At 31.6% G+C, this 23,297-nt stretch overlaps 3 protein-coding genes across 3 annotated transcripts in view; 1 reads left to right on the top strand and 2 right to left on the bottom strand.

Annotated features, from left to right (window-relative positions):
- Positions 1 to 305: 305 nt before the first annotated feature.
- On the bottom strand, positions 306 to 2,672 carry LOC113520564 (SUMO-conjugating enzyme UBC9-A). Its single transcript, XM_026905933.3, has 5 exons — positions 2,552 to 2,672; positions 2,385 to 2,462; positions 2,222 to 2,305; positions 1,743 to 2,005; positions 306 to 1,516 (listed from the first exon to the last, which is right to left on the bottom strand). The coding sequence occupies exons 2-5, from the start codon at positions 2,448 to 2,450 to the stop codon at positions 1,450 to 1,452; spliced, it is 480 nt and encodes a 159-aa protein (XP_026761734.1). The 5' UTR covers positions 2,451 to 2,462; positions 2,552 to 2,672; the 3' UTR covers positions 306 to 1,449.
- A 2,208-nt stretch (positions 2,673 to 4,880) lies between these two features.
- On the top strand, positions 4,881 to 16,818 carry LOC128199993 (general transcription factor IIH subunit 2). The gene is made up of 9 exons (XM_052891693.1): positions 4,881 to 5,121; positions 5,623 to 5,824; positions 6,440 to 6,579; positions 7,200 to 7,362; positions 7,956 to 8,054; positions 9,431 to 9,612; positions 9,992 to 10,123; positions 14,181 to 14,289; positions 15,380 to 16,818. The coding sequence occupies exons 1-9, from the start codon at positions 5,060 to 5,062 to the stop codon at positions 15,599 to 15,601; spliced, it is 1,311 nt and encodes a 436-aa protein (XP_052747653.1). The 5' UTR covers positions 4,881 to 5,059; the 3' UTR covers positions 15,602 to 16,818.
- LOC113520659 (facilitated trehalose transporter Tret1-like) overlaps positions 16,110 to 23,297 on the bottom strand; it is a 45,431-nt gene continuing 38,243 nt past the window's right edge. The window contains 4 exon segments of the mRNA XM_052891691.1: positions 16,110 to 17,747; positions 17,750 to 17,924; positions 18,842 to 19,063; positions 22,830 to 23,096. Coding sequence (XP_052747651.1) covers positions 17,389 to 17,747; positions 17,750 to 17,924; positions 18,842 to 19,063; positions 22,830 to 23,096 — 1,023 coding nt within the window. The 3' untranslated portion in view covers positions 16,110 to 17,388.

The raw sequence follows: 23,297 nt of genomic DNA on the forward strand, positions 1-23,297 counted from the left end.
ATAGACTTTTACAATTTGGTTTTGATAATTTTAATATTCAATCCCATATATCTACAAAAAATATACACAGATGATCTATTTATACAGTGCCGTATAATAAGTATAATAGCCAATGTTACATGTTGATACTATAACTTTTTATAGGTGAATAAATTTTTAAAACCGGTTGAGTAGTTTTAAATTTATCTATTACAAAGAAATCTTTTCTCTATAATATTAGTATAAGGAAAGAGGTAAATAAAGATATACAAGTAGATTGGTAGGATTATGCAGTTAAGAGTATGAGAATAAAGGATAATAAAAAATATAGTTTTTTGAATTTATTATTCCATAAAACTAACATAAACATACAAAAATAGTTAAAATAATAGCAGATTCTGACTGTGACTTCAATGTTTATTATAAGAGGAATATATCTAAATATTATATTATTAAAATTTGAAACAATACTGTATCACAAATGTCATCTCAGAAATAAATATTAAACACCTTAGAAGTCTTAATTCTAAGTCATAATTGATGATTTAAACTGTATTAAGAAATTAATTTATACAGATAAAGTGATTAGAATCTCTAATGTTTTATTTGTTATCAATAATATTGTTGAATTATTGACTGTATCGTTTTCATAATCTAGGTTCCAGCAAAAAGTACAAGGACTGTTTATAGAACAGATACAAGGGCTCGCTTTGTGACAGGAGAATAGTTTATCATATTAACACACATGTAACATGTATATTTAAGCTTAGCTAGTCTAATAATTATCAATTGTTTTTAATTTACTATGAAAATAATTTCAATGACACATTACAAGTAATTAAATATTTAAAACAAAATGTTTGACATTAATTATAACTTTCTGTATTAAAAATAATTTCTGTATTAAATGTAACATACCTATCAATTTCTATGCCCTATGATTGAAAATCTATATTTCAATAATGATTATGGTGATATTGATCTTTTTTTCAATACAGTAAGTAACATTTTACAATAGACATAAGATTTACATATTCATAGCAATTTTAGTATTTGGTTGCTGATATTACAGTCAAATACAAGGTACAAAATGAAACTGATCTCACCAAATTATTCCTAAGTTATATATGATATTGTAAAATTTAAGCATGACATTCAAAAAGTATCAAATGCTTAATAAATTAATACATTGTTCTAGATACAATATTACAACACCCCTTTCAAGACAATAATGTAAGTAAGTGATGTGAATACTCTAAAGAGAATGATTTCTCCTTGGCAATGTAATGATAGTCAACTTTCCTTTTTAATTTTTTTTAATCAACATTATCACAAATGTAGGCTAAGATTGACAATTGCCAATGAAATCTCCAGGGGCCATAAAAAGGTTAATGTTTTGCTAATCCCCTACCACATAGCGAGATGACCATTAGAGCATGGCCAATATTCCTCCAGATGGTTATTTAAGATTCATTCAGTAGCAGCCATTGCACGTGCCTGTGCTCGAACTCTCTTATCATATTCTAGCCGATTTTGACTGAAAAATAAAACAGAAGCAATAAAGTGTAATGTTCTGACTATTAATTCCATTCAATTTTCAATACACCTATTTTCTATTTCATATTATAATATGTACATAAAATATGAAAGGTTACAAATAAACTCAAAAATTTCTATCTGTAATTGTTGAGGCCAAGTTTTTATGCATTATATTATTATGTAATTATTCCAAGGATATTTTATTAACTTGAATGTTTACATACCAATAAATTGTATACGCTTCAGCTTGTGCAGGATCTTTAACATTTGGTTCATTAAGTAGGTCTTGGATACCAAGGAGGATCTGTTTAATTGTGATGGCAGGACGCCAATCTTTTTCTTCATCTAGAAGTGATAAACAGACTGTCCCTGATGGATAGACATTTGGATGGAACAATGGTGGCTCAAACTTGCATTTAGGTGGGCTTGAAGGATAATCATCTTTAAAAATCATACGTAATTTATATAGTCCTCCTTCCCATGGTGTCTGAAAAAGTTTGTTATTTAATAATTAAAAGGTTAATTTCTGATAAAAAGGTGTAAACAATATTTATAACATGCCATTGTTTATAAAGGAAAAGTGACAATGTAAATTGATCATAAAATTAACTAATAAAACTAAAAACTAAATAACATATTAGTAGAAGTATGACAATGTTCAAAGATAAATATGTTTATAAATGAAGTAAAAACACTGACTAACCCCCTTTTTTCCGGGAATAGCACACTCCCAAGTCATAAGATTCAAAGAGCCATCTGGATTCTTCATCGGTCTGGCAACAAAACCCTAAAACATAAATTTGTATTGCATAGTAAAGCAGACAATATGCAAATTGGAGTAATGAAAATATACAATAAATACTTACAAAAGGATGATCCTTGCGCCAAGCTTTTCTTTCCTCTGCTAAACGTGCACTTGCGATGCCAGACATTTTCTACTCTACCTAGAACAACAAGTAACATATTTACTATTTTTTCAACACACTAGTTAATATTAAAAGTAGCCACATATTAATCACATAATAATACTCACTTTAAAAAGTTATTGCAACCAAAATATTAAAATAAATTATTGAAATACCACAAATTAAGCGTCCACGATGCGTCAAATCAGTTCCGTGCTAGTGATGAGCGATATTACTCGATATATCGATATCTAGGATTTTATTCAAGTAAATCGATTCTAATGATACTTTTAAATTTCAAAATGTTAATATTTTTAAAAAAATATTGGCACATTGACAATATTAGCTGTAACTACACTAACACTGCTAAACGAAGTCCTTTCCCATGAGGGGGTTTTGCCAGTAGCTACCATACTTGGCAGGCGAGATGGCAAATGCATCCTGGTGATGTTTTAAGTGATTCGTTGTTCCACAATATTACCTATTTTTTTTAAAAAGTGATTTTTTATTTGTTTTACGTCTGTAATCTAGCATATCTCCCTTATTTATTAAAACGCAAATTTCTCATAACTTTATTTTAGCTATTGAACTGTTTTATCTCTTTCTCTTGTGCTAAATACCCAATTTGAAAGAAAGTGACAAAACATTATAATACTTAAAATAGGTTTGTATAAAGTTTTAGACTTTATGAATTAGAGAATATATGTTTTTTAATAGGATGTAAGATAACTACACCATTTTAACTGAAAACAGGGACATTATGTACTCTAAATGTAACCATATGAAATTATGTTGAACTACGTTTCTGCTAGTACGTTTATTTAATTCTAAAATAGTATGCTGAGATATGCATACTATTTTAGAATTAAATACGTGTGCTGAGTCCGAGGTTTTTGATAATTCATCTTTGAACGTGTGATTTCATATTTTTATTTAGTATAATTGCCTATCTTCAATGCTTGTTCTACTATAATGTTATTATTACTAGCAATGTCATGTGTATTTTGTTTTTATTTTAAGTTCAAGATTTTGTTTAGCTAGTTTTTATGCACAGGCTTTATTTTATTCGTCTAATCAACTCATTTGCATTAAGTTATATGCAAGTTAATTTATGATACGTACACTTGTACTCATACTGTTGGGTTGTTGTAATAACTACGTTGCTTATCTAATATTTGGTTTGTTGGAAAAAAACTACTCAAACCAATCTTGGGCTTGAAATACGTGTCAAGTGAAATAAATGCATTATATAAATACTAGTCTGTTAAAATTAAAAATTTATAATACATATTCAGCAGAAAACATGATACTAGTTGATTCTTGATAGAAACAAAAAAATTTTCTATAAATTTATTTTATAAAACTGTATGTCCTTGTAACTTCAAAATTTTAAGATTTTCTACATATACCTTGGCACCCATATATATCTGAATTTTTTTTCGTCGGAGTCGAAAAGACGAATATTCGTAACTTGGCTCTCAATTTACATATGTAATGTTGATCGTTTTGTATAGACACCGCATCTACCTGCTCATCTAGAGGTATAATGTTGAACGTTTTGTATAGAGACCGCATCTACCTACTCATCTGGAGGTATAATGTTGAACGTTTTGTATAGAAATCGCGTCTAACTGTTCATCTGTCATATAACTGGGGTAAATTTGACAGAATCCTTCAATCTAGGGATTTTTAGCTTTGACATTATAACTCAATATCGATATATATTGGATATCATCGCCCACTTCGCATTGCACACTCCGAGGTCATAATATTAAACGTAGAGTAAATTAATCGATAGACTATAAGCTTGAAGAACTCGAGTAGCGTAAATTGAGTTACTCATCGCTAATCTGTGGTATGTTTCTATAAAAGAGTATATAATTGGAAAAAGAGACCCCATTTCATACAAGTCACGTAAAACAACTTGGTCAGGAATATTTTATCAACGTACAAAAAAAACCTTATTTTCTTGTTATGTTGGCCAGTCTGATATTCAAAATGGAAATTAATAGGGTTATAATAAAACTATAGTTAAATAATTTTTCGATATTAATAAAATGTAAATATTTTATTGAAACGGAAATTATGCAAAGAAAGAAATATATAATTTTTTTGCCAAATTAAACGTTTCAATGAACATTTTTTTATATAAAACAAAAGATAACGTTCTTACACATATTTATTATTTTATACAATAATACCTTGAGATATCAATTTCTTAATATTATTGATAGTGAACACAAGTTTGTACCACTTCTCGTAATATCTAGTCAATTTCTAGTGTAGACCTCCTAACAGTATCAATATTAATTAATTAATTATATATAGTCCTAATTCTCGCGTCAAAATAAAAAGAAATATGAAATACGAAGCTAAAACTCTTCGACGAATAGTTTAGATGACAGCCATTTGCATCGCACTTGACAGTATTTTTGTTAGTTGGCACTATTCTGATATGGTAATTTTTGACATGTTGATTTCTGACCAAATCCATACATATAAAACTGGTATGGAAGTTGCGCAAAACTTGTTTCTTTGATTTTTATTTTTATATACACAAATAATAATTATTAATAAAAAAAAAAATAATAATTAATTTGTTAAATATAATATAGAGATTAGGAAAAAAATATTTAATGGCGGACGACGAGCAAGACCCTAAGGAATATCGGTGGGAGACGGGTTACGAGAAAACATGGTAAGATTAAACCATTTATATTTTTGGTTAGGATTTCGGTTTCTATTTTTTTATTTTTTATTACGTAATTAAATTATTTTTTTTTATTTCTAATTGATATTTTCCTCAACTTTTATTACTTATTACTGACCGAAAGATAGAAAGAAAGACTCATTCCATATCTTAGACTAATACAGGATACTGGTGGGAAAGCAATTGTTATTAATGAGAACTAATAGCCCCATCGCTAGCCTAATATCAGGTCGATTTCCTTGTGGTTCTCTCTGGTTAATAATTGTTGAATTCGTTACGATGGGCCAACGGTACTGTTTCATCCTCACCTATCATCCTTCCCTGGTGCCTCGCTAATGTATAATGATAGTGCAGGCAGGGTCACTATTTTATTTTCATTAAAAAAAATACAGGATATATTTATTTTAATTAATGGAAGCAGAGGTGTGGTATACAGTTAATCATAATTAATATATTAATAATTTTACTATATAAGATGGTTATTTTTAGGGAGGCTATAAAAGAAGATGAAGATGGTTTAGTGGAAGGTTTAGTGGCAGAGTTTGCACAAAAAGCTGCCCGTAAGGCTGCAGCGCCTCGACGTGGTCCCATCAGGCTTGGTATGATGAGACATCTCCTTGTAGCCATAGATTGTTCTGATGCTATGAATTCACAGGATTTAAAACCATCAAGATTTCTATGTACTTTGAAGGTACTTATTTCATACTTTTCATTCTTTGTTTTTACTTTTTTATGTTTACTTTAATTAAATAGTTTATTGTGACTAAATTCTTATTTTAATAATTATATTGTCTTTCTTAGTAGTATAGATATATTTATTTTTTCACTAGTTTTTGCCTTTGATTTTATTCATTTACCAGTAAAATATACCATAAAAAGTAGCCTATGTCCTCCATTGTATATAGTATGTGTGTATAAAATTAAATTGTGACTGGTTAAGTTACAAAGAGGAAACAAACTCACTTTCACATTTATATCATTAGAAAGTATGTTTATAAGACTTGGAATGAAAAATGAAATTAAAATTTTATAAACAATGCACATTGTTTACTTAAATAAATTTTAAGTAAAATGCACTAAAATACACATAGATTCATATTCATAAAGATTCATAAAGATTTTAAGTAAGAGAAATATGCTTTGAGGGTACAGAAAATAATTTTTGCATATAAAAGCTAACTAATATAAAATATAGTTTATAAATATTTTATTTAATAGAATATATAACAATTCTTTTAAGTATTTTTATAAGTTTCTAATAAATTAGTGCAGAATTTATGTAAGATATTAAAAAATAACTTTTCAGCTCTTGCAGAAGTTTATTGAAGAGTTTTTTGATCAAAATCCTTTAAGTCAACTTGGCGTAGTAGCATTGAAGAACAAAAGAGCTGAGAAAATAACTGATCTGTCAGGCAATGTGAGAAAACATATAAAAGCCGTGGAGAGGTATATTACTAGATATCAAATATTTTTAACAGTACTTACAAATTAACATCTCATTTTCTCAGTTTTCTTCATTTTAACAGTTAATTTTTACTAAATTTTATCTATGACTATGGATATGGTCAGAATATGATAATTATTTATTATTAATACAAACATTTATAATGTGTTATATAATTATAGCCTGTAGAGCTTAATGAAAAAGTAAACAAATATTTATTAAATTTAAAAAAATTAAATTAAACTGACTGATATTAAAAAGTAGTACAAATCAAAATCGATTTTATGCTTGAATGTTTTATTTAGAGAGTTTTTGTGATAATTTCAACTATTCTTGGTTATGTCTTCAGTTGCCCTCAAAAAGAAGGAAGTTCTCAATTCAGTTTTTTTTTTTAATTTTTGTTACCTCATAACTCCATTAGTTGTAAACTGATTTAGAAAATTCTTCTTTTTATCTGATATCCTTTCAGATAAAAATATTTACATATTGATCCCATAGAAATTTCATCAAAATCGGTTCAGTAGTTTAGTTTGTTAAATCAAAAATTTTTTTTTAAATACAATTATTATTAAATTTTATTGTAATTATTTATATTTATTATTAGGTTATGTATTTTTTTCAGTTTATCAAGTATAGCTTTGGTCGGTGAGCCATCTTTACAAAACACACTTGAATATGCAGGGAGGGTTCTGAGACCATTGCCAGCACATGCATCAAGAGAACTCCTAGTATTATTTGCATCACTTACAACTTGTGACCCTGGTGATATAAATACTACTATTCAAGTATGTATTATGGTTTGTTTAATTTTTTATACAACTTAGAATGGCAAATAAGTTGATGAAGGAATTGTGGAAAGTGGTGACTGTTACCTATAGACTCGAAAAGCATCATTGTTATTATAAAATACAATTGTTACTCCACAGCATTAACATCTTTATTTAAAAGAGTGTTGTTAGTGTACTCTTTATTAGAGATATTATTCACATATTTTTTGGCATAATATTATAGTCAGTAATATGATTTAGTATTATTATTTTCCTTTTATTATTTTAATACATCGCCATTTGGTCCCAGCATAGAACTGGCTACTTCTTCTTTTCCTGTGGGTGTTGTAAGAGGCAACTAAAGGTACTTAATAGTCGAGGGATGGGCAGCAGCGTCCCTCTGAAAACATCATCAAAGCTTAATTGTGGTTGTAAACCTGCTTACCAAACATGGCAACTATTAGCAAAACCCTACAATGGCAAAGGCATCATGTTCATCAGCAGACAGTTAATTGTTAATATAATGATCATGATGATGATGATGATGACTTTAATATATCTATTATAATAAGTATTTTTATTTACTCTCATAATAATTTTGTTTTATAAAGGCCCTGAAAACAGATGGAATCAGATGTTCTGTAATTGGACTAGCAGCTGAAGTAAGAATTTGTAAAAAATTGTGTCAAGACACTGGTGGTGAATATGGGGTATGTATTAAATTTCAGTTTATATATATATATATATATATATATATATATATATATATATATATATATATATATATATATATATATATATATATATATATATATATATATATATATATATATATATATATTTATTAGGTCAAAAAATACATGTTTCAATTTTACATTTGTTTCCATGAAGTCTTTGGGCCTCCTCTACTTACAAAAATTATTAACTAATATATAAACTTTAGATACATAAACAATTTAGATTTATACACATTTTTATATACATATTTTGTCATATACATATATATATACAGTTTAGTAATATTGAGAATATGTTGCTTATGAAATTTTTTTGATTGTCAAATCTTGCTTTTGTTTAAAATTATATCTAATCGAAGACACAGTTTTTGAATAGAAAAAAGATATCGGTTCATAATTGGCATAGAATCTATAACATACAAAAATGTGATGTAATTTTTGTAATATCACTTGTATATTATAGTAACATAAAAAGTGGCATACAGTACTCTTACTAAACACATCATTTCACCATCCCCTGGAATTGGAATTTATGTAAAAAGTATAGGATGTGTTGTGAAATATAGGCCAGTTGGTAACGCTACTCCCTGTTCTCCTCAGGATGTAGTAATCGGCGATTATGACAGCAATTCAGCAGTAGTATGGAAGATAAAACCTTTAAAACCTAGTATTTAAAAAATACTACACTTGTTTGTGGTCCCGGCATAGAGTAGACCATCCTTTCCTTTCCATTGGATGTCGTAAGAGGCGATTAAGAGAGGATGAGGGATGGGCAGCAGTGTCCCTCTTAAAACATTTCTAAAGCCTAACTGCGGTTGCCAATCCGTCTGCCAAGCGTGGCAACTACTGGCCAAATTCCCGGGAATGATGATGAATGTATCCGTATGAATAATTATATTCGACGACGATAACTATAAAGTGTTTTTTTTTAATAAATGACAATGCAATAGCAACCCCGCCTGTGCTAACGATATACACCGGCGAGGCACCAGTGAACGATAAATGGTGAAGATGAAAAGGCAGATCAGTTAGCTCATTGTGGCGAATTCAATGATAAATTAGTCACGATATTTCCAGGGGGAACCGCGTGGAGGTCGTCCTGATAGGGTATATTAATAGCAATAGGGACAAACTTCCCCATTACTAATAATCCCTTCCCCCACTATAAATTGTTGGTAAATGCAGGTGGTTTGGGGGGGAAAGGGATTGTTAGCAATGGAATCCATCGTGAACAATTCTTGTTGAATTCGTCATGATGGATAACTGACCTGTTTCAACCTCACCTATTATTCTTTACTGGTGGGGTGCAGGTGGGGTTACCATTTCATTATCACCCATAAAAAATGCAGGTGGTTCTGGACGACGTGCACTACCGGTCGCTGCTGCTGGAGCGCACGAGCCCGCCCGCGCAGGCGGCGTCGCGGCCGCTGCACGCCGGGCTCGTCAAGATGGGCTTCCCGCACTGTGCACCACCCGACGCCTCCTCCGACCCCGCCACCAACGCCGACCCACCTATCACATTTTGCATGTGGTCTGTACACATTTATGCACTATACTATACTATAGTCTCTTAATAGAAATTAATTAAAGGGTAATCAAGTATGCTTGAAATTATTAAATAAATACTCCCCAAATTAGTAACTAATTGAAATGTTTATTAAGAATGTTCTTTGATTATGCCACTCATTTATAGTTTATGCCACTCATATTTTCACTTGTATTATATTTTTTTATATTTTCAGATTATCCCACTTATATTTTTATTGTTCTATTGAAACTTATGTTTATTGCAACCCCAGAAAACGTTATTTATGTCCTTTACTGCCATTTACCGATAGGGAACAATCACCATATAAGCTATAGCTAGTATTTGATAAATTAAATTTTATAGAATGCGAAACGTTTCATAGCCACTTAGAAGAGGGCGAAGGCGTGGGCGGTGAAGGTCACCTGTGCCCGCAGTGCCGCAGTAAGTACTGCTCGCTGCCGGCGCAGTGCCGCACCTGCGGCCTCACACTCGCCTCCGCGCCACATCTCGCTAGGTAACTACCACGCGCTAACAACACAGCGTAAAGAATAACCAGTGGTTCAACGTTCAGAAGCACGTCTCCAACGTTTGCGATTCGAGGTGCTTTAGTAAATACCATATGCTAATATCACGATGTATGGAATAGTCATTAGTCATTTTTAGCACAAGGGGAAAGGTATTGTTTTTTTTTAATGGGTGATAATGGAATGGTAATCCTACCCGCGCTATCGGTATACGCTGGCGGGGCACAAGTGAGGGGTGATAGGTGATGATGAAAGCAGGTTAGTTAGCCCATCGTGACGAATTCCGCGTGGAGGTCGACCAGATAGGGTGTATCGCTAGTCAATGGGTCAGTTAGACACCAATACTAACAATCCCTTTCCCTCCAGAAAGGTATTGTTAGTAATGGGGACTCGTGATTTTTTTATGTCCATGGTACTGCTCATGTCTATAGGCGACGGTTACCACTTTCTATCATTTGGACCGTCAGCTTGTTTACCATTCTAAGTTTTATAAAAAAAATCTTATTGTTTAAAATACCCTGTTAGGTTGATCTCTATGCGAGAAACCACACAAAGGATTATGGAAACTATCCCCAGTAACTCTTAATGATATCATAACAATGTGCCAACTGGCCTGCTTTCAGACATTTCTACAGAAAAATATTTTGAATGTTGTGGCGTAGAAATACCATCGTGGAAATGCGTGATTATTTGTATATACAGAATTCCAGGACCAAATACTACGATGTTTTTCAAAAAATTTGAGATGATGTTGCACAGATTGAATTTTAAAACTAACACTAAATTAATTATAGCGGGAGATATCAATATAAATACTCTTATTGAAAATAACAATTCCAGTCATCTACGAGATATATTACAAAACTATAATCTTTGCATACATATACTTATTCCTACAAGACAGCAAACATGCATAGACCACATTTTCAGTAACATCTCAACGGCAGAAGGAAATGTTCATCAACTTTTCTTATCTGACCATAACACAGGACAAACTTTAACATTTGAATTAAAATGTAAAATACCTGAACTTGAATGTTATTATATTATGAGAAGGGACTTTAGTGAGGACAATGTATGCAAATTTAAAGAAGCTTTAAAAAAGTCTTACTTGGTCAGAGGTATTTAGCAAAATTGACACAAATATAGGGTTTGAATTATTTCATGACATATTTTGTTCTCTGTATAATCTCTGTTTTCCAATAAATAAAATCAAAATCAGAGAACAAAATTATAAAGCTAAGTGGATCACCAAAGGAATAAAACTATCATGCGCACATAAAAGAAAACTTAGATATAATGCGTATAAAGAAAATACAAATAAAACTAGATCAACTTATCTTAAATATACAAAAATTCTAAATAAATGCATTACTTACTCAAAAAGAATGCATAATAATAATATTATCAATAAGTCAAGAAACAAGTGCAAGGCCACTTGGGATGTCATAAATAAAAAAAGAAGCAATATAAGTAAACAAGAAATTAAAAGTATTAAGGTTGAGAATAAAAAAATAAATGATCCTCAAAATATTGCAAATGCATTTAACGATTATTTTATATCGTATACAAAAAAAAAAATTCGGAAAAAGCAAATTGCCAGCACAAAAATATTCAAAATCTGAATTCATCAGTATTTATAATACCTTGTAATGAAGAAGAAGTCATTAAAATTATAAAATCTTTGAAAAGTACAAGGTCTGTGGGTTTTGATGATATCTCAACTCATATATTAAAAAGAGTTGCAAACGAGATTGCTCCAGTGTTAACGTATATTGTGAACTTGTCTTTCATGCAAGGTATATTTCCAAATCGATTGAAACATTCAATAGTAATCCCACTACATAAAAAAGACGATAAAACCAAATTAAACAATTATAGACCCATTACATTAAACTCAGTATTTTCAAAGGTATTTGAAAGATTGATGCATATTAGACTGAATAATTTTATTAATAAATTTAATATAATTAAAAAGGAACAAAATGGATTCCAAACAAATAAATCGACAACATTAGCTGCATTTTCTGTTATTCGTAATTTGACACATTATATTGACAATAAAAAGAGAGTAACAGGAATATTTTTTGACATGACTAAGGCCTTTGACAATTTAAATCATACTATATTATTAAATAAGTGCGAAAGATATGGGATTAGAGGTCCTACTCTGAAATGGATATCAAGCTTCATCTCAAACAGAAAACAATGTGTACTTATAAATAAAATTGATAATACAAACACAAACAAGTCTTTTAAGTCTAATTATCATTGTAACCTATCGGGAGTCCCACAAGGAAGTATACTAGGACCTCTATTATTCCTCCTATATATAAATGACTTGCCAGATATAACTAAATATCAATGTGTTTTATTTGCCGACGATTTATCAGTTATTATTCCTGAAAATGAAAGAATAAAATCTGACTATGAAATTACTATAAAGAACACAATAAGAGACATAGTAAACTGGTTGCAATACAACGATTTAAGTGTCAATATATCTAAGACTAAGTATATGCAATTCTTGAATTATTCCATGAAACCAATAAACATTTTTATAAAATGTGATAATGAAATTGTAACCGAATGTAAAGAAATAAAGTTTCTAGGCTTTACATTGGACCAAAATTGTAATTGGAAAGGACATACAAATAATGTAAGGAAGCGTATAAACAGTTTTGTGTATGCTCTAAGAAGGTTAAAAAGAGAAGCAAATGAAACCACAGTCCTTACCGCTTACCACGGTTATGTAGGATCGATATTGAGATACGGACTTCTACTATGGGGAAATTCGGTATTAGTAAGAAAAGTTTTTATCACGCAAAAGAAATGTATAAGAGCGATTTGTGGTGTTGGTCCAACAGAATCTTGTAAACCTCTATTTAAAAAATTAAAGCTTTTGACACTTACCTCAATGTATATCTATGAGGTGGGAATATTTGTAAAAAAACATTTGTATTTATTTACAACAATGACAGAATATAATAAATTCACACCCAGAGACCCCACACAACTGAAACTACCCACCTGTAAGTCAACGCTGCATCAACAAAATTGCGGTGTAATGGCTATTCGAATTTATAATAGGATACCAAAAAAAAATAAGAGAATTGCCATTAAATTATTTTAAATTAAAATTGAAAACATGGTTAATAGAAAATAATTTTTACAATATTAATGAGTTTTTGTAAAATATAAATGCTGTGACATTGACTTAGTTGAAATTTAAATTGTAATTTTAATTTTATTTGACATTTTTATCATTTTATTATTTGTAGTAGCTTTATTGACTGTTTGTAATGCATGACCAAAGTGACACTTCGTACTAATAGTGATTTATTGTATATGTAATTGAGAATTAAATATATGATGTACCTGTATAAAATAGAAAATGGATAAATTCAATAATTAATATTTGCATGCCATTTGATGTGGCGAAACATAATGGACATCTTATAAACTTCACAAATGCAACACCTTTTCTACAATGTTTCTAGCAAATAAATTTCATTTCATTTCATTTCATTTCATTTCATTTCATCTTCACTTATCATCTTTCACTGGTGCCCCGTCATCGTATGTCGATTGTGAATAGTGCAGGCAGAGGCGCGGTTACCAATCCATTATTATTCATTAAAAAAGATAAAAAAAAAAAAACACTTTTAGCAGTCCTGAACGATTAATATGATCGTTTAGGTTACTGTTAAGACATGTTTATTGGACGACTGGTATAAAAGAACTCATTTCTTTAAGTCGAAGAAGTCTAACTAGACTATGCTAATGTCAAGCCACTAAGCAACTGTGCTTGTAACTGTTTGTGTTTTATTGTGTAGAGTGAGTTATTACAGTGATATTATTGGGTACAAACTCTTTTTCTTGGCCTCTCTGTGGTGTCTCACAATGAATTTTATGGTGTCTATAGTGCTGTTTATGTCTATAGGTAACGGGTACCACTTTCTAAACGATTTATTTGGTCAGCCTTTTTAATTAAGTATTTTTTTATTTTCTTAATTTTTTATTATTGTTATTTTATCCTTTCTTCAGGTCCTACCATCATTTGTTTCCAGTTGAGGCATATGAAGAGTTAAAAAATGAAGGACAAGCCCAATGTTGCTTCGCTTGCTTAAGAACATTTACTGATTTGGATAAACAGGTAACACTGTCATCCGCAAAGAAAAAAAAATATTAAAAAAAAACAGAACACAAAATTAAAGTCTATTGTGATGGCTAGAATTATACTCCAACATCAGGTTCATTTCTGACAAATGAATTGGGATATTTTTCATTTCATAACAATTTATATTGTCTCGATAAAGTTAGACATATTAGGGACTTTAAGGTGACTCTTAGGGTATCTAAAATAATAATAATTTTTATGTCCTTCCGTAAAAACAGATTAGATAATAAGTGATTTTTAGATAAATCAATTAGTTAATTATTTCTGCCTTTCGCAACCAGTTAAAGTGGCTTCCTATCCGACTTCGACGTGATATGCACATCCTTTCTTTTCTTTATAACATACTTAATAACCCCAATTCTCCTTCGTACCTCTGCTCTCGATTTAAATTATTACCACTACCAATCCGTCCTAAACGCTCCTGTCAAGTTCAGTCCAGGATTCTCGACCTACCTTTGTGTAGAACACATTTTATGGGCAACTCTTTCTCGTATCGAGCTGCCCAATTATGGAACAAACTCCCTTCCCACATACAAGAGAGCCCTTCAATTACCTCTTTCAAGAAAAGGTTGAAGTTACATTTTCTTTCGTTTGAGTCATAATCTTAATTTATTTATTTTTATAATTGAACTGTCAAACCTTAAAATCATTGAACTAAATTTCTATTCTAGGTAGTATATTCATTTATTTTAACATCCATTGTATAAGTAGGTAGATATTATATTTATTTATAGTATATGTATTTATGTAATATTTTATTATGTATCTTAATATTTTATTTAACTGTATATTTGTTTATGTACACTAAATATTAATAGTTGTAGCACTTCAACTGCCCGCTAACAACATGTTTTCTAACTGCATTGGGTTGACTGGAAGAGATCTCTGTCAGAGATAAGTCCACCCTTGCTCACAATATTTATAAATGCATTAACAATGTAATTTACAAGTGCAATAAAGAATATATATTGTCTTAATTATTGAATCTGTCAGATAAAATCACAGTGAATTAATTTAAAATCGTGTGGTTCTTAAACATTCCGTTATGGGGTTGTTATTGTAATAGATATACCGCTGCAACCGGTGCACGGAGTACTACTGCTGGGAGTGCGAGGGCGCGGTGAGCGGGTCGCTGCACGTGTGCCCGGGCTGCGCTTCACGCCCGCACCTCTACCAGCGCCTGCCCTCCGCCGACCCGCAGCCGCAGCCGCAGCCGCAACCGCAGCCGCAGCCGCAGCCGCAGCCGCAGCCGCAGCCCCAGTCCCAGCTCGTACAGCCGCTCGGCTGAACGCGTTCGATCATTGGGGATGTACATTAATTATATGAGATTTTTTTTCAAATCGTTTTTTCTATTTCGGTTTAAATTTAGTGAGACGTGATAAAATCTTTTCAGCTATGATGATTTTTTTTCATACTTATTTCTCTTCCTCTTTGGTTAGATTTAGTGGGATGTGATAAGATCTCTTCTGCCGTGATGATTTTTGCAAATATGTTTTTCTTCTTTCTCAGTTGAATTTATAATAAGATAATTTTATGAATATACAATGCAAATTTTATTATGTACTGTATATATAAATTTACCGAAAAAAATGTATATAAATGAGTATAAAACTCATACGTAAATATGTTGCGTGGTTCAGAAGTAAGCTGAGTAGCAGACACGCGAACAAGACTGTTTTATACCCTTTAGTTAGAAGTTCACATTCAGTCAGTCGGAACTAAATTATCATTATGTGCTCATAAATGTGAACTTCTACAATGTTATTTATTGTATAAAATTGAATTAAGAGATTAAATAATTTTTTTTAAAAGAAAACATGTATATTTATTTATTATTTATACATATATATATTTTTATCACAATTTGTAAAATTCTATTAATGTGATTACAAAATAATTTCTTACTAAGTACACGCAGTTGGTTTACTACATTAAAATTACATATGTACTTAACGACACGACCATTAATATAGATCACAGATAAAAATCTCGTAATACAAAATGATTTTCCCATGTATATTCTGACACTGAACTTACGTATCTATGTATACAGGCTGTAACGGAAAAGGTATAACAATATGGATAGTTTCTCCAAGGAACATGGTGCGATCATGTGATCGTATTCACCTTTGTATCGTTTAAGAAGATAGACATTTTCAATTTTATTGCCTTTTTTTTTGTGTAAGTTAAGCGATATTTTTCACCAATACAGCGATACTGATTTTGATAATTTTTTTTGCCTTAAATATATCTTACTCGTGTTAGTCCCATATAAATTTTGTCATGATTAAAGTTTATATTTTGTTAAATAAATTTATAAACACAATTTCATATTGTGAGCCATGTTTTTTAGAGATATATATCTTGTTTCACGAGTACTTATCACTGGCATTCAAATTGTGAGACCCTTTCTCTTACATCTGTATAATTTAACACATAACGAGACAAATACAAATTGTATTGTCATTGTTATCTGTAACATTTATATTTTACTTAAATGCACCATTTAAATGTTTGAAAAATAAGTACAATATACAATCGGAACAAGCCACTTGTTTACACATCACAGGTAAGTATTTATTGATTACATATAAGCCAAATTCCTTATTATTACACATAGATCTCTCATAATTATATTGCGCTTGTAAACAAAAAAAAAAAAACAGCAATAGATTTATATACATACATTTCAATTGGTCGAACATTATAATACTATACGGCAATAAAATGTGTACATTAACAGGATATATTTGGACGATCATTTAGACACAATTTCGTATTATATACTTATTATAAAAAGGACAGAGAGTGTATTGTTTAGCACCTGTTATATAGGTACATTGTAATGTGAAAATTTTAGTACTATTCCAAGACTAAGATTACAACAAAATTATAATTTTTGATCAATTTTATTTCTTGTTATTCGAGAATAAGTGTCTCAAATATCTGATATTTTAGACACGTTGTAAAATAATAGTTACAGAATTGGAACTAATAAAAATCTAATATAAAAATAGTGTTTGATGAGTCACTTCGCTAGGGCAATCTTAGACATCCAATAAGGTTCAAAATTGTTCAAACATTATTACTTTCACTACCAGCTTTCTTCCGAGTTAACCAAAAGAAGTTTGGTTTCTGGTAATACTGTTCAATTTGTATTAAGGATTTCCCCTTAGTTTCTGGTAGCATTAGGAAAAGTATGATGGTGGCAAGCAATGCAGAACCGCCGAATATGCCGAACACCCCCCCTATACCGATGGCGGTCTTCATTATAGGAAATAGTTTAGTGAAACCAAATAAGACTGAGTTAAAGAGGCAGAATATGTATCCGCCACACAAACCCCTGACTTTAGTCGGCAACAATTCCCCAATCATTAGCCCTGGTAATAAAAAGAAACCTAAGGTATTGAAACCTACGTAGCCGAGAATAAGGGTGGGGGTAAGTAGCCGTAGCCAGGACCCTGTGACAGAATCGTGGCGAGGGCGAGTGTACAGAGAGCTGTCCCTGCGCCAGACACCAACACTAGCGCGCGCCGCGTCACTTTTAGCAACAGTATACACGCGATTATTGTCATCACTAGTCGCATTAAAGCAGTTGCGTTTGCCGCCATCTGTAATAGAAATGATGTGATTGATTGACGTGACGGTTTGGATTTTGTAATATTTTTATAGGTAATGTATCATCTATATATATGTCACACACGCATTATTGAAATTAAACCTATTTTATGTGTTGATCCAAGTAGAGGTTTATTTGTACGCCAAATTCCATCCAAATCTGTTTAGTCATTTATGAATAAATAAATAGTCATGTCCAGCTACTATATACATTACATTATCAGAATTATGAGTATGCTAAGTAAGTATGTAAGTAAATAGAAAAGTATCAGTTGAAATTATTGCGATATGTGTGTTGTGCATGCCAAAAGTTAACCAAAACAGTTTAGCTGTTTAAGTGTAATTGAATAATGAACATCTACCTAACTTTTCAGTCGACTTTAAAAAAGACGGAGTTTTTCAATTCGGCGGTTTTATTTTTATATTTGTTAGATAATAACTTCGTTAGTTATAAACCGATTGGAAAATTCTTTTTCAGGTTGGTCCTTAAGAAATTTTGTCAACATCCGCTCTGTAGTTTGGTTTTTAAATTAAAATAATTTATTTTGCCACGATTGAAGTCTGTTTTTTTGGGAACAAATTATTATTAGATTCACTCGTTGCTGCTTCACAGCGAAAGATCTTATCCTAAGATGTTATCAAACTTTCATATATATAGACATATAAACTTATAAAAGATATTTTTTATAAGTTTATGTAATTTAATACAACGAATATCGCAATCTACTATAGGGTTTGTCAGAAACTGTAATATCCAACCTGTACAATGCAGCCTATACGAGCAACTATTATGTTTGGCGGTAGAAAGAAAAGAGATAGAGGCGTCTACACCTATAAACTAATTGTTCAGTCTTCCTTTGGTATTAGACACCACCTACTAATTTATGTCTTTTGTGCGTATTGTACTTACATGTGGTTGCAATGATCCACCAGAGTCTTTCACTATGTCGACAGCGTAAAAGATAACAACATAGCTGCCCGACATTATCTGCAGCATGTTGAATGCATTGATGAGAAGCAGTGGCTTAAGTACTGGCGCGCGAGTCACTGTAGCAAAGAATCTGATAGTCTCTTCACCTCTTGCTTTCTCTTTCTCGCGTGCTGATATCAATTCGTGAAGTTCACGTTGGGCCTGAAAGAATAGGCTAATTTAGTTTTAGTTTCAGTATATAAGTATAACCTACTCCTTTACATTTTATTCAAATTCGATTGGCTGTTTAAGTGTAATTGAGTAATAAACATACAAACATCTTTACAAACTTTCATATTTATATATTAGCTGTTCTCCGTGGACTTATTCAAAGTAAATATGTTAGGTTATAACCTACTCGTGTACCGAATTTCATTCAAATTTGTTCAGCCGTTTATACGTTATTGAGTAACAAACATACAAACATCTAAATATTCAAAAATCTTTACAAATTTTCATATTTATTAGTAGGATATCCAAATAGCTTTTGTAATATGGCAAGTCAGTGTCACGTTTCGTTAATAAATAGAATGAGGCAGGTTTCTACGTCGTCAGTCTTTATCTACCCACGCTGTGAACATAATAATTGATATCTTCAATTCGAAAATTGTCGTTAATTTTAACTGATTATTTACAAACATTAGGAATCTTGTTTAGTAATACATACTTTACGTTTTAAGTAGCGTCTAAATTAGTACTTTGGTATTCTATAATCATTATTAAATCAATGGGTTTACATATTTTTAGACATATATTTAATAATTGTTAAATCACGTAAATATCCTAGTATTAGTTATTAAAAAAGTAAAATAGATTTTATTTTCTAATGAGTATAAAATGCAGTATAATTATTCATTATATGCAATATGATTAAACATTAAATTTCATGACCCAAATACAATTCAAGTCTAACATTACAAGAAATGACTCTCCGATTTATAATAGGTAGTTACGTCTACGTGTTTGTTTGTATCATATCGCATTGTCGTTTCGTTCGAGAACATTCTCTTCAATTGTAAGTGGACTCTTGTTGAGCTCATTAAGAAATCATTTAAAAAGATTGACGGAATCATCTTCGCCTGAATAGTTTTAGGTTTCAGCAAAACAAAAACCTTCTCATACCAAGCATTTATAGGAGACATCGTTATAAATTTGCGGTAGACATGTATATTCTGTCTAGTCACAACTTATCTAGTAAGTAGAGGATAATCATATTTTATTACCATACTTATTTTTCATGCAGGTTGATTGCGTAGTATTACAATTTAGATAGGAATTTAAGTATATTTAGCTATTACCGATTGAAGGCATAATATCTGCTCAATACAATAACTTTTTGTTTGTAGCCATAAAAGTATGGTGATAACTATGATATTACTTTGGTTTGACGAAGATATTTCTGGAATTGTGGTAAATGTTTTAATATTTGTATACCATACAACAGTATATATGTAGTCGTACCTATTTTTTTTAAGAAGGTGATAATGGAATAGTAACTCCGCCTGCGCTATCGGGATACGCTGGCGGAGCACCAGTGAGGGATGACAGGTGAGGATGAAAAGGCAGGTCAGTTAGCCCATCGTGACGAATTCCACTAGAATTAATCACGACGGTTTTCAGGGGGAATCGCGTGGAGGTCGACCAAATAGGGTGTATTGCTAAGAATGAGTCAATTAGATCTCAGTACTAACCCTTTCCCCGACTTATTTATTTTGTTAGCTACTAGCTTTTTATTCGCTACTTGGTACGCGTAGATTTCGGAAGCAGGAACATCAGTAAAACAGACTACTTCTGGATGGCGCCTCAAGATAAAACATACATCAGTATTAGATATTAGAGACAAGAGTGTTTAAAGAACTAATTTAATAAATAAATAACAAATCTACACGATAAAAACACTGAATTACATGATTTAGCCTTTAACTCTATTAGTATTTTATATTTCACAATCACTAAGTTAAGCACAAGCGCTCGGACTCACGGTTCGCTCTAAGAATCCCAAAACCCCAAAATAAAAGAGGCAATAGTGAACAATAGTTCCACACGGGACGTAATTATTATAAACAAACTAATGGTAACAAATTCGCAGAAGTAACACTACGAGTCATTGTTTCTGTAATTTAAACATCTCGCCATTATCGAGGCCCAACTTAGGGACAGGATCTCCGTTGTTTCTTGCTCTGTCATCGGTATGTAGTGTTTCGATTGCCAACACCAGTTTTTGACTTAGAGCTTCAAGGATATATCTGTGAAGATTGCATTTAATTTGGTATAGTAGTGTTTGCATGATACCGGAACAAACATACAAACAGGAACAAAATTTCTAAAAACTATTATTTCTATTAAGGTCCCTCATATAAATTTTTCTAAAACATCCTCCATGTACAGACATCATCTAGTTATAATTTTATTATATTAGTAAGATATAAGAACGAAAAACTACAAATAGAGCTGCTTCTCAAAAGCAAATTCAATTTTAGAAAAGTTAAAACAAATTGGCAAATAGTCATTAAAAGATTTAATTTAGTACTTTCTATTATTCGTAAGTGCCGTAAGAGGCGACTAAAGGAAATTAATGGAATTGACAGCAGCGTTCCTCTTAAAATATCATCAAAGCTTAACCGCGGTTGCCAACCCACCTGCCAAACGTGCTAATTATTGGATAAACCTCCCAAAGGCAAGGCCTGTGTTCACTAGCGGACAGACGGTCGATATCATGATATATGATGGCATCCTTACTATTATTAATATTATAAATGTGAAAGTGAGTTTGATTGTTTGTAACATCTTAACTAATTACTATGAATTTTGGTATACACGTATTGTATAGGCTGCACAAGGATATATGTTTCTTTTTTATTCCGATCAATAAATATATACTGGTCACGCGGACGAAGTCGCGGATAAAAGCTAGTAAAAAATACTATACATATGGATGATCTCATGCTAGTATATTTTTAAACAACTTCCAAAAGAAGTTTCTCAATTTGTTTGTATTTTTTGCCACTTGTTACGCAATTGCGTCGCTTGTTCCGAATCGATTTTCATAATTATTTTTGTAATTGATAGCATTTACTCACATGTTGTTGATGGGGCTGTCGTTTTTCTTTGCAGAACACAATTTTTTATGTAAACATACAATGTAGGTTATCTACGAAACAAGTTATTGTAGGGTTTCTATAAAACGACTAAACGAGCATGCGGCTCATCTGACAATAAACTGACTACCACTTCCGTTGATTACAAGCAAGGAATCCTTTTTTTATGATATTTAAAATGACAAACAAGCTGACGGCCTACCTGATGGAAAGTAGTAATCGTCGCTTATAGGAGGGGATAGGGATTGTTAGTAATGGGGTTTAACAGCTCCATTGCTAGCAAAGTACTTTATCAGATCGACTTCTGTGCGGTTCCTTCTGGAAACTATCGTGGTTAACTCTCGAATAGTCATGATAGGCTAACTGACCTAACTTCATTTTCACCTATCATCTCTCACTGGTGTTTTGCCAGTATAAAGGGGAGTTATCATTTTATTTTCATCCATTGAAAATCGTCGCTTACAGACATGAACAGCACCAAGGACAACAAAATATTATGTGATAAGCATGGTACCTCTTATGTATTGCTATTCTATATAGTATTATGTATGTAAAAGTGTGTTTGTTTGTAACTTCTTGCTGTTTTATCTGCTCAACCAATATTCGTCTTTTTTATAACACAGGGGGCATACGAGCTTGCAGCTTATCTGGTGGTAAGTGATTGTATTAGTATGTTGAGAAGAAATTGAAATTTGATATGCGCATACTTATCATTTGGGATGGAGAGGGTCACAGGCACATTTTATATTGGTCAATCATATCGGGTAAAAAGTGGGTAATATATACAAAATTAAATGTTTCTTATAAACAATTATAAATTAAAGACTTACAGTGTCCGAGTTGCCTCGTAAGCAAGACATGGCTGCCATAGCATCGTGGAAGCGGCCGCGGCGCGCCAGCCACGTGGGGCTCTCGGGTGAGAAGCACAATGCCACAAACGCCAAGATGGGCAGTACGATGGACATGAAGGCCACAGTTCTCCAGGGCAGGGCGCCACCTAGTGCGTATACGTATAACACTCCCAGTGAGTAGGCCACGAATGGCGTTCCTATAAGTAATCCGCGGAGTCTTGGCTCTGAAATTTCGCCGAGATAAACCTGTGGAAAATTAAGATAACTAAGTAAGTATTCCATAGAGACAGTGACTACATAGAAAATTCTTAAAGGCAATTTAGTAACAAAATGTAACTGGCAATAGTTTTAATATTGTGTGTTTTATCGGACTTCAAATAAGTGACAAAGAACCTATCAATAGATACGTTTTGGTTATTACATACCTACTTGAGATAAAAAAAGAGA

This window comes from Galleria mellonella, unplaced genomic scaffold (genome assembly GCF_026898425.1).
Source record: "Galleria mellonella isolate WM207_F2 unplaced genomic scaffold, CSIRO_AGI_GalMel_v1 utg1432, whole genome shotgun sequence".
Taxonomy (NCBI): domain Eukaryota; kingdom Metazoa; phylum Arthropoda; class Insecta; order Lepidoptera; family Pyralidae; genus Galleria; species Galleria mellonella.